At 49.5% G+C, this 11,769-nt stretch overlaps 1 protein-coding gene and 1 long non-coding RNA gene across 3 annotated transcripts in view; one reads left to right on the top strand and one right to left on the bottom strand.

Annotated features, from left to right (window-relative positions):
• The window catches only part of LOC145864087 (uncharacterized), an 83,370-nt gene that overhangs the window by 16,673 nt on the left and 54,928 nt on the right, over window positions 1-11,769 (bottom strand). The window lies entirely within an intron of this gene.
• LOC106586961 (DNA repair protein Ku80-like) overlaps window positions 1-11,769 on the top strand; it is a 35,128-nt gene that overhangs the window by 19,152 nt on the left and 4,207 nt on the right. For both annotated transcript variants that reach the window (XM_082969224.1, XM_045707308.2), the window contains 7 exons: window positions 379-469; window positions 2,332-2,462; window positions 4,357-4,553; window positions 6,861-6,939; window positions 8,763-8,832; window positions 10,429-10,538; window positions 11,592-11,688. In XM_082969224.1, coding sequence (XP_082825350.1) covers window positions 379-469; window positions 2,332-2,462; window positions 4,357-4,553; window positions 6,861-6,939; window positions 8,763-8,832; window positions 10,429-10,538; window positions 11,592-11,688 — 775 coding nt within the window. The remainder of the gene's footprint in view (window positions 1-378; window positions 470-2,331; window positions 2,463-4,356; window positions 4,554-6,860; window positions 6,940-8,762; window positions 8,833-10,428; window positions 10,539-11,591; window positions 11,689-11,769) is intronic.

Below are 11,769 nucleotides of genomic sequence, written 5' to 3'. Positions count from 1 at the left end.
CCCTATCCCCTTTATGGGTCATACCCTATCCCCTTTATGGGTCATACCCTGTTCCCTTTATGGGTCATACCCTATTCCCTTTATGGGTCATACCCTATCCCCTTTATGGGTCATACCCTATCCCCTTTATGGGTCATACCCTATTCCCTTTATGGGTCATACCCTATCCCCTTTATGGGTCATACCCTGTTCCCTTTATGGGTCATACCCTATTCCCTTTATGGGTCAAACCCTATCCCCTTTATGGGTCATACCCTGTTCCCTTTATGGGTCATACCCTGTTCCCTTTATGGGTCATACCCTATCCCCTTTATGCGTCATACCCTATCCCCTTTATGGGTCATACCAGACTAACTCCAGAACCTTCTGTCCCCGTAGTGTCTGGTCTACGTTCAGCTTCCCTTCATGGAAGATCTGAGGCAGTACAGCTTCCCTTCTCTGGAGAACAACAAGAAGTACACTCCCTCAGGTAGTGCACTAGGATGTACACTCCCTCAGGTAGACTAGTGGACCACTCCTGCACTAGGATGTACACTCCCTCAGGTAGACTAGTGGACCACTCCTGCACTAGGATGTACACTCCCTCAGGTAGACTAGTGGACCACTCCTGCACTAGGATGTACACTCCCTCAGGTAGACTAGTGGACCACTCCTGCACTAGGATGTACACTCCCTCAGGTAGACTAGTGGACCACTCCTGCACTAGGATGTACACTCCCTCAGGTAGACTAGTGGACCACTCCTGCACTAGGATGTACACTCCCTCAGGTAGACTAGTGGACCACTCCTGCACTAGGATGTACACTCCCTCAGGTAGACTAGTGGACCACTCCTGCACTAGGATGTACACTCCCTCAGGTAGACTAGTGGACCACTCCTGCACTAGGATGTACACTCCCTCAGGTAGACTAGTGGACCACTCCTGCACTAGGATGTACACTCCCTCAGGTAGACTAGTGGACCACTCCTGCACTAGGATGTACACTCCCTCAGGTAGGCTAGTGGACCACTCCTGCACTAGGATGTACACTCCCTCAGGTAGTGCACTAGGATGTACACTCCCTCAGGTAGGCTAGTGGACCACTCCTGCACTAGGATGTACACTCCCTCATGTAGTGCACTAGGATGTACACTCCCTCAGGTAGACTAGTGGAACACTCCTGCACTAGGATGTACACTCCCTCAGGTAGACTAGTGGACCACTCCTGCACTAGGATGTACACTCCCTCAGGTAGACTAGTGGACCACTCCTGCACTAGGATGTACACTCCCTCAGGTAGGCTAGTGGACCACTCCTGCACTAGGATGTACACTCCCTCAGGTAGGCTAGTGGACCACTCCTGCACTAGGATGTACACTCCCTCAGGTAGGCTAGTGGACCACTCCTGCACTAGGATGTACACTCCCTCAGGTAGTGCACTAGGATGTACACTCCCTCAGGTAGACTAGTGGACCACTCCTTCCCTAGGATGTACACTCCCTCAGGTAGACTAGTGGACCACTCCTTCCCTAGGATGTACACTCCCTCAGGTAGACTAGTGGACCACTCCTTCCCTAGGATGTACACTCCCTCAGGTAGGCTAGTGGACCACTCCTTCCCTAGGATGTACACTCCCTCAGGTAGACTAGTGGACCACTCCTTCCCTAGGATGTACACTCCCTCAGGTAGACTAGTGGACCACTCCTTCGCTAGGATGTACACTCCCTCAGGTAGGCTAGTGGACCACTCCTTCCCTAGGATGTACACTCCCTCAGGTAGACTAGTGGACCACTCCTGCACTAGGATGTACACTCCCTCAGGTAGACTAGTGGACCACTCCTGCGCTAGGATGTACACTCCCTCAGGTAGACTAGTGGACCACTCCTTCGCTAGGATGTACACTCCCTCAGGTAGACTAGTGGACCACTCCTGCACTAGGATGTACACTCCCTCAGGTAGACTAGTGGACCACTCCTTCGCTAGGATGTACACTCCCTCAGGTAGGCTAGTGGACCACTCCTTCCCTAGGATGTACACTCCCTCAGGTAGGCTAGTGGACCACTCCTGCACTAGGATGTACACTCCCTCAGGTAGACTAGTGGACCACTCCTTCCCTAGGATGTACACTCCCTCAGGTAGACTAGTGGACCACTCCTTCTCTAGGATGTACACTCCCTCAGGTAGGCTAGTGGACCACTCCTTCCCTAGGATGTACACTCCCTCAGGTAGACTAGTGGACCACTCCTTCGCTAGGATGTACACTCCCTCAGGTAGTTGATCAACCAATGAGCACGGTCCTCAGTGTGTTTCTCCTCCATTTGATGGTTGTGTTTCCTGTTTCCTGTTTCCAGAGGACCAGCTGTCAGCGGTGGACTCTCTCATTGACTCCATGATGTTGGTGGAGGAGGATGAGGATGGAGAGACGAAGGACCTGTTCAAAGTCAACCACATCCCCAACCCCCAGTACCAGAGACTGTTCCAGGTAGGGCTCATCCCCAGTACCAGAGACTGTTCCAGGTAGGGCTCATCCCCAGTACCAGAGACTGTTCCAGGTAGGGCTCATCCCCAGTACCAGAGACTGTTCCAGGTAGGGCTCATCCCCCAGTACCAGAGACTGTTCCAGGTAGGGCTCATCCTCAGTACCAGAGACTGTTCCAGGTAGGGCTCATCCCCAGTACCAGAGACTGTTCCAGGTAGGGCTCATCCCCAGTACCAGAGACTGTTCCAGGTAGGGCTCATCCCCAGTACCAGAGACTGTTCCAGGTAGGGCTCATCCCCAGTACCAGAGACTGTTCCAGGTAGGGCTCATCCCCAGTACCAGAGACTGTTCCAGGTAGGGCTCATCCCCAGTACCAGAGACTGTTCCAGGTAGGGCTCATCCCCAGTACCAGAGACTGTTCCAGGTAGGGCTCATCCCCAGTACCAGAGACTGTTCCAGGTAGGGCTCACCCCCAGTACCAGAGACTGTTCCAGGTAGGGCTCATCCCCAGTACCAGAGACTGTTCCAGGTAGGGCTCATCCCCAGTACCAGAGACTGTTCCAGGTAGGGCTCATCCCCAGTACCAGAGACTGTTCCAGGTAGGGCTCATCCCCAGTACCAGAGACTGTTCCAGGTAGGGCTCATCCCCAGTACCAGAGACTGTTCCAGGTAGGGCTCACCCCCAGTACCAGAGACTGTTCCAGGTAGGGCTCACCCCCAGTACCAGAGACTGTTCCAGGTAGGGCTCACCCCCAGTACCAGAGACTGTTCCAGGTAGGGCTCATCCCCAGTACCAGAGACTGTTCCAGGTAGGGCTCACCCCCAGTACCAGAGACTGTTCCAGGTAGGGCTCACCCCCAGTACCAGAGACTGTTCCAGGTAGGGCTCATCCCCAGTACCAGAGACTGTTCCAGGTAGGGCTCATCCCCAGTACCAGAGACTGTTCCAGGTAGGGCTCATCCCCAGTACCAGAGACTGTTCCAGGTAGGGCTCATCCCCAGTACCAGAGACTGTTCCAGGTAGGGCTCATCCCCAGTACCAGAGACTGTTCCAGGTAGGGCTCATCCCCAGTACCAGAGACTGTTCCAGGTAGGGCTCATCCCCAGTACCAGAGACTGTTCCAGGTAGGGCTCATCCCCAGTACCAGAGACTGTTCCAGGTAGGGCTCATCCCCCAGTACCAGAGACTGTTCCAGGTAGGGCTCATCCCCAGTACCAGAGACTGTTCCAGGTAGGGCTCATCCCCCAGTACCAGAGACTGTTCCAGGTAGGGCTCATCCTCAGTACCAGAGACTGTTCCAGGTAGGGCTCATCCCCAGTACCAGAGACTGTTCCAGGTAGGGCTCACCCCCAGTACCAGAGACTGTTCCAGGTAGGGCTCACCCCCAGTACCAGAGACTGTTCCAGGTAGGGCTCATCCCCAGTACCAGAGACTGTTCCAGGTAGGGCTCATCCCCAGTACCAGAGACTGTTCCAGGTAGGGCTCATCCCCAGTACCAGAGACTGTTCCAGGTAGGGCTCATCCCCAGTACCAGAGACTGTTCCAGGTAGGGCTCATCCCCAGTACCAGAGACTGTTCCAGGTAGGGCTCATCCCCAGTACCAGAGACTGTTCCAGGTAGGGCTCATCCCCAGTACCAGAGACTGTTCCAGGTAGGGCTCATCCCCCAGTACCAGAGACTGTTCCAGGTAGGGCTCACCCCCAGTACCAGAGACTGTTCCAGGTAGGGCTCATCCCCCAGTACCAGAGACTGTTCCAGGTAGGGCTCATCCTCAGTACCAGAGACTGTTCCAGGTAGGGCTCATCCTCAGTACCAGAGACTGTTCCAGGTAGGGCTCATCCTCAGTACCAGAGACTGTTCCAGGTAGTTACCACATATTCCCCCCCCCCCACTACAGTGCCTGCACCATCGGGCGGTGAACCCCGGTGCTCCGCTCCCCCCCGTGGACCCCTGGTTGACTGCAGCTCTCCAGCGCCCCCTGGCGGTGGCCAGCCGCTGTCAAGCCCCCCTGGAGGCGATGAAGAAGAAGTTCCCTCTGAAGGAGGTGGTGAAGAAGAAGGAACTGAAGACCAGCAAGGAGCTGTTTGGGAACGGGTAGGTCTACGTTCTAGCTGTTTGGGAACGGGTAGGTCTACGTTCTAGCTGTTTGGGAACGGGTAGGTCTACGTTCTAGCTGTTTGGGAACGGGTAGGTCTACGTTCTAGCTGTTTGGGAACGGGTAGGTCTACGTTCTAGCTGTTTGGGAACGGGTAGGTCTACGTTCTAGCTGTTTGGGAACGGGTAGGTCTACGTTCTAGCTGTTTGGGAACGGGTAGGTCTACGTTCTAGCTGTTTGGGAACGGGTAGGTCTACGTTCTAGCTGTTTGGGAACGGGTAGGTCTACGTTCTAGCTGTTTGGGAACGGGTAGGTCTACGTTCTAGCTGTTTGGGAACGGGTAGGTCTACGTTCTAGCTGTTTGGGAACGGGTAGGTCTACGTTCTAGCTGTTTGGGAACGGGTAGGTCTACGTTCTAGCTGTTTGGGAACGGGTAGGTCTACGTTCTAGCTGTTTGGGAACGGGTAGGTCTACGTTCTAGCTGTTTGGGAACGGGTAGGTCTACGTTCTAGCTGTTTGGGAACGGGTAGGTCTACGTTCTAGCTGTTTGGGAACGGGTAGGTCTACGTTCTAGCTGTTTGGGAACGGGTAGGTCTACGTTCTAGCTGTTTGGGAACGGGTAGGTCTACGTTCTAGCTGTTTGGGAACGGGTAGGTCTACGTTCTAGCTGTTTGGGAACGGGTAGGTCTACGTTCTAGCTGTTTGGGAACGGGTAGGTCTACGTTCTAGCTGTTTGGGAACGGGTAGGTCTACGTTCTAGCTGTTTGGGAACGGGTAGGTCTACGTTCTAGCTGTTTGGGAACGGGTAGGTCTACGTTCTAGCTGTTTGGGAACGGGTAGGTCTACGTTCTAGCTGTTTGGGAACGGGTAGGCCTACGTTCTAGCTGTTTGGGAACGGGTAGGTCTACGTTCTAGCTGTTTGGGAACGGGTAGGTCTACGTTCTAGCTGTTTGGGAACGGGTAGGTCTACGTTCTAGCTGTTTGGGAACGGGTAGGTCTACGTTCTAGCTGTTTGGGAACGGGTAGGTCTACGTTCTAGCTGTTTGGGAACGGGTAGGTCTACGTTCTAGCTGTTTGGGAACGGGTAGGTCTACGTTCTAGCTGTTTGGGAACGGGTAGGTCTACGTTCTAGCTGTTTGGGAACGGGTAGGTCTACGTTCTAGCTGTTTGGGAACGGGTAGGTCTACGTTCTAGCTGTTTGGGAACGGGTAGGTCTACGTTCTAGCTGTTTGGGAACGGGTAGGTCTACGTTCTAGCTGTTTGGGAACGGGTAGGTCTACGTTCTAGCTGTTTGGGAACGGGTAGGTCTACGTTCTAGCTGTTTGGGAACGGGTAGGTCTACGTCACCAGCTGTTTGGGAACGGGTAGGTCTACGTTCTAGCTGTTTGGGAACGGGTAGGTCTACGTTCTAGCTGTTTGGGAACGGGTAGGTCTACGTTCTAGCTGTTTGGGAACGGGTAGGTCTACGTCACTAGCTGTTTGGGAACGGGTAGGTCTACGTCACTAGCTGTTTGGGAACGGGTAGGTCTACGTCACTAGCTGTTTGGGAACGGGTAGGTCTACGTTCTAGCTGTTTGGGAACGGGTAGGTCTACGTTCTAGCCGTTTGGGAACGGGTAGGTCTACGTTCTAGCCGTTTGGGAACGGGTAGGTCTACGTTCTAGCCGTTTGGGAACGGGTAGGTCTACGTCACTAGCTGTTTGGGAACGGGTAGGTCTACGTTCTAGCCGTTTGGGAACGGGTAGGAATGTGATTCAAATCTCATAGCTACTAGTTTGTCTCCTCATTTATGCGGTTTCAGATGGGTTCTATTCAACAGGGCTGGGAACAGTATAGTGATCATATCAGTTGTGTAGAACACTCCATGTGAGATTAAGTATTTGGCAAAAGTCTGTTTTCTCCTCAACGACTCTGTCCGGGATCCGATAAGGGGGCACCATATGTAGGAGAGAGGCAGGTAACAGGCCAGCGGAGGAGTTTGATCTCCTCAATGAAGCTAACGCGGAAATGTTTTTAATAATCCAATCCGCTCTTTTCTCTAAGGGGAAAAAGCATGCTCCCGTTTTAAAAACCATACGCCACTTATCCTTTTATCTAGAAAATGGCTTTTATTTGTCTTTACACGTGTTTTGGGATTCCTCCGATGTAAATGTAATTTGCCTCATGACACGTTAGTGGAGAAGGAGGATTGTTTCATACAAGCGCACGTATTTCCTCTCCTCGAGAGGACGGAGTGTTGCGAGGAGTCACGCGAAACCAGTTGATTATATCCCCAAAATATAACTGATCCCTCTTCATCCTCTGCAGCACTGAGGAGCCTGATGCCAAAGTTGACGAGGAGGACGACTTTAACCTGGCTGACATCACAGAGGGAAGCATCACACAGGTGAGCGTAGGCCGGAGGACTTAACACGGGATCTGGAATTATTGAAACTTCCTGAGAAGTACACTATCATATATATATATATAGTACCAATCAAAAGTTTGGACACACCTACTCATTCAAGGGCTTTTCTTTATTTGTACTATTTTCTACATTGTAGAATAATAGTGAAGACATTAAAACTATGAAATAACACATATGGAATCATGTAGTAACCAAAAAAGTGTTAAATCAAAATATATCTTCTATTTGAGATTCTTCAAAGTAGCCACCCTTTGCCTTGAGAGCTTTGCACACACTTGGCATTCTCTCAACCAGCTTCACCTGGAATGCTTTTCCAACAATCTCGAAGGAGTTCCCACATATGCTGAGCACTTGTTGGTTGCTTTTCCTTCACGCTGCGGTCCAACTCATCCCAAACCATCTCAATTGGGTTGAGGTCGGGGGATTGTGGAGGCCAGGTCATCTGATGCAGCACTCCATCACTCTCCTTCTTGGTTAAATAGCCCTTACACAGCCTGGAAGTGTGTTGGGTCATTGTCCTGTTGAAAAACAAATGAAAATCTCACATTTAGACTCATCAGACCAAAGGACAGATTTCCACCGGTCTAATGTCCATTGCTTGTGTTTGTTGGCCCAAGCAAGTCTCTTCTTCTTATTGGTGTCCTTTAGTAGTGGTTTCTGTGCAGCAATTTGACCATGAAGGCCTGATTCACGCAGTCTCCTCTGAACAGTTGATGTTGAGATGTGTCTGTTACTTGAACTCTGTGAAGCATTTATTTGGGCTGCAATTCCTGAGGCTGGTAACTCTAATGAACTTATCCTCTGCAGCAGAGGTAACTCGGGGTCTTCCTTTCCTGTAGTGGTCCTCATGAGAGCCAGTTTCATCATAGGGCTTGATGGTTTTTGCGACTGCACTTGAAGAAACTTTCAATGTTCTTGAAATGTTCCGTATTGACTGACCTTCATGTCTTAAAGTAATGATGGACTGCCGTTTCTCTTTGCTTATTTGAGCTGTTCTTGCCATAATATGGACTTGGTCTTTTACCAAATAGGGCTATCTTCTGTATACCACCCCTACCTTGTCACAACACAACTGATTGGCTCAAACACATTAAAAAGGAAAGAAATTCCACAAATTAACTTTTAACAAAGACACACCTGTTAATTGAAATGCATTCCAGGTGACTACCTCATAAAGCTGGTTGAGAGAATGCCAAGAGTGTGCAAAGCTGTCATCAAGGCAAAGGGTGGCTACTTTGAAAAATCTCAAAAATAAAATATATTTTGATTTAACACTTTTTTGGTTACTACATGATTCCATATGTGTAATTTCATAGTTTTGATGTCTTCATTATTATTCTACAATGTAGAAAATTAAGAAAAACCCTTGAATGAGTAGGTGTCTTCGAACTTTTGGCTGGTAGTGTGTGTGTGTGTGTGTGTGTGTGTGTGTGTGTGTGTGTGTGTGTGTCCAGGTGTTCTCCTGCTAGGTGTACTATATATTTACCTGTTCTCCTACCACTACAATTATATCATATATTTACCTGTGTATTCCTCTACCAGGTGTTCCTCTACCAGGTGTGCTGTATGTTGACCTGTGTATTCCTCTACCAGGTGTTCCTCTACCAGGTGTGCTGTATGTTGACCTGTGTTCTTCTACCAGGTGTTCCTCTACCAGGTGTTCCTCTACCAGGTGTGCTGTATGTTGACCTGTGTTCTTCTACCAGGTGTTCCTCTACCAGGTGTTCCTCTACCAGGTGTTCCTCTACCAGGTGTTCCTCTACCAGGTGTGCTGTATGTTTACCTGTGTGTTCCTCTACCAGGTGGGCAGTGTAGATCCAGCACGGGATTTCCGCACTCTGATTCGCCAGAAGAGTCTTCCGTTTGGAGAGGGTGAGATGATGATTGGCTGGTTCTACTGTCTCTCCTTCTCAAACGAGTCTCATGGCCCACAGTTTCTGCCTAGCCTGGTCCCAGATCTGTTTGTACAGTCTCGACAGCTCTTATGGTCATTGGCAAGATGACCATGAGGGGGTATCCTACCAATCAGGTGTTCTAATACTGTATGTTAACTGATGAGTTCAACTCGGGATAACTAGTCATCTGAATGTGGCTCACCTTTTAGCCAGGTACATTTCTATAGCAAGGAATCCTTCAGAACTAACCTGGTCCAGGGCAGGCTAACTCAGGGCTAACTCAGGGCTAACTCCACTATCCTGCATTCAGAACTAACCTGGTCCAGGACAGGCTAACTCGGGGCTAACTCGGGGCTAACTCCACTATCCTGCATTCAGAACTAACCTGGTCCAGGGCAGGCTAACTCGGGGCTAACTCGGGGCTAACTCCACTATCCTGCATTCAGAACTAACCTGGTCCAGGGCAGGCTAACTCGGGGCTAACTCGGGGCTAACTCCACTATCCTGCATTCAGAACTAACCTGGTCCAGGGCAGGCTAACTCAGGGCTAACTCCATTTATCCTGAATGAAGTGTCTCAGCTGTGAGTTGTGGACCAATCAGATTCCCTCCCTCACAAAGATTGCGCCTTCATTTGAGGGAGAGTTTTTTTATTAAATTTTTTTAATAATAAGTTAAAATATATATTATTTAGCAATGACAGAACGCATTTGAAACTTTTGTTTGACAAATACAATTGTATTTAGAGCCTCGTGGTTAGAGCAGCCTAGTGGTTAGAGCAGCCTAGTGGTTAGAGCAGCCTAGTGGTTAGAGCGTTGGGCCAGTAACCAGCAGGTAGCCTAGTGGTTAGAGCGTTGGGCCAGTAACCAGCAGGTAGCCTAGTGGTTAGAGTGTTGGGCCAGTAACCAGCAGGTAGCCTAGTGGTTAGAGCGTTGGGCCAGTAACCAGCAGGTAGCCTAGCGGTTAGAGCGTTGGGCCAGTAACCAGCAGGTAGCCTAGTGGTTAGAGCGTTGGGCCAGTAACCAGCAGGTAGCCTAGTGGTTAGAGAGTTGGGCCAGTAACCAGCAGGTAGCCTAGTGGTTAGAGCGTTGGGCCAGTAACCAGCAGGTAGCCTAGTGGTTGGAGAGTTGGGCCAGTAACCAGCAGGTAGCCTAGTGGTTGGAGAGTTGGGCCAGTAACCAGCAGGTAGCCTAGTGGTTGGAGAGTTGGGCCAGTAACCAGCAGGTAGCCTAGTGGTTGGAGAGTTGGGCAAACGAAAGGTTGCTGGATCGAATCCCCGAGCTGACAAGGTAAAAATCTGTCGTTCTGCCCCTGAACAAGGCAGTTAACCCACTGTTCCTAGGCCGACATTGTAAATAAGAATTTGTTCTTAACTGATGTGCGTAGTTATATAAAGATTAAAATGTTTTTATTTTGATTAGCCTGAGCTAGAATGTGAAGCTAACTGAAGCTGGCTAGCTTTAGAGAACCCTGAGTAGCTTGCTTGGTAGGATACCCCTCTGGCTAGCGTTTGACCTTTCATGACCCCATCCTGACCCCATCATGACCCCATCATGTCTGTATGTGTCCTCCAGTGTGTCAACAGCTGACTGGCAGGATAGAGCAGTTGCTTGGCAACAAGAACATGAACTACTACATCAAGTGCATTCCCTGTATCCAGACCTTCAGAGAGCAGTCTGTCCAGGTGACCACTCAATACAACACGTTACACTGTATCTATGGTAACTCCCTCCATTCAATACAACACGTTACACTGTATATATGGTAACTCCCTCCATTCAATACAACACGTTACACTGTAGGTATGGTAACTCCCTCCATTCAATACAACACGTTACACTGTATATATGGTAACTCCCTCCATTCAATACAACACGTTACACTGTATCTATGGTAACTCCCTCCATTCAATACAACACGTTACACTGTATATATGGTAACTCCCTCCATTCAATACAACACGTTACACTGTATCTATGGTAACTCCCTCCATTCAATACAACACGTTACACTGTATATATGGTAACTCCCTCCATTCAATACAACACGTTACACTGTATATATGGTAACTCCCTCCATTCAATACAACACGTCACACTGTATATATGGTAACTCCCTCCATTCAATACAACACGTTACACTGTATGTATGGTAACTCCCTCCATTCAATACAACACGTTACACTGTATATATGGTAACTCCCTCCATTCAATACAACACGTTACACTGTATATATGGTAACTCCCTCCATTCAATACAACACGTTACACTGTATATATGGTAACTCCCTCCATTCAATACAACACGTTACACTGTATATATGGTAACTCCCTCCATTCAATACAACACGTTACACTGTAGGTAGGTAGGTAATGCTGATCTATTGTAACTCCCTCTAGGTAGGTAGGTAGGTAATGCTGATCTATTGTAACTCCCTCTAGGTAGGTAGGTAGGTAGGTAGGTAATGCTGATCTATGGTAGGTAGGTAGGTAATGCTGATCTATTGTAACTCCCTCTAGGTAGGTAGGTAGGTAATGCTGATCTATTGTAACTCCCTCTAGGTAGGTAGGTAGGTAATGCTGATCTATTGTAACTCCCTCTAGGTAGGTAGGTAGGTAGGTAGGTAATGCTGATCTATGGTAGGTAGGTAGGTAATGCTGATCTATTGTAACTCCCTCTAGGTAGGTAGGTAGGTAGGTAGGTAGGTAATGCTGATCTATTGTAACTCCCTCTCCAGGTTGGGAATGCTGATCACTACAACAGCTACATCCAGTCTCTGAAGACGAGTATTCCCGTTAGAGGCCTTCAGGAATTCTGGGATATGCTAGTCCAAGGTACAGTAGCAGGCCTCATGTTACCGCTCGTCATTAAAGCAGCGTTCTGTGAGCAGGTTATTGATTGTGGTATTGATTAAC

The sequence above is a fragment of the Salmo salar genome, chromosome 25, assembly GCF_965601325.2.
Source record: "Salmo salar chromosome 25, fSalSal1, whole genome shotgun sequence".
Lineage (NCBI taxonomy): Eukaryota > Metazoa > Chordata > Actinopteri > Salmoniformes > Salmonidae > Salmo > Salmo salar.
Note: the sequence above shows the minus strand (reverse complement) of the source record. Positions and strands in the feature narration are given on the sequence as shown.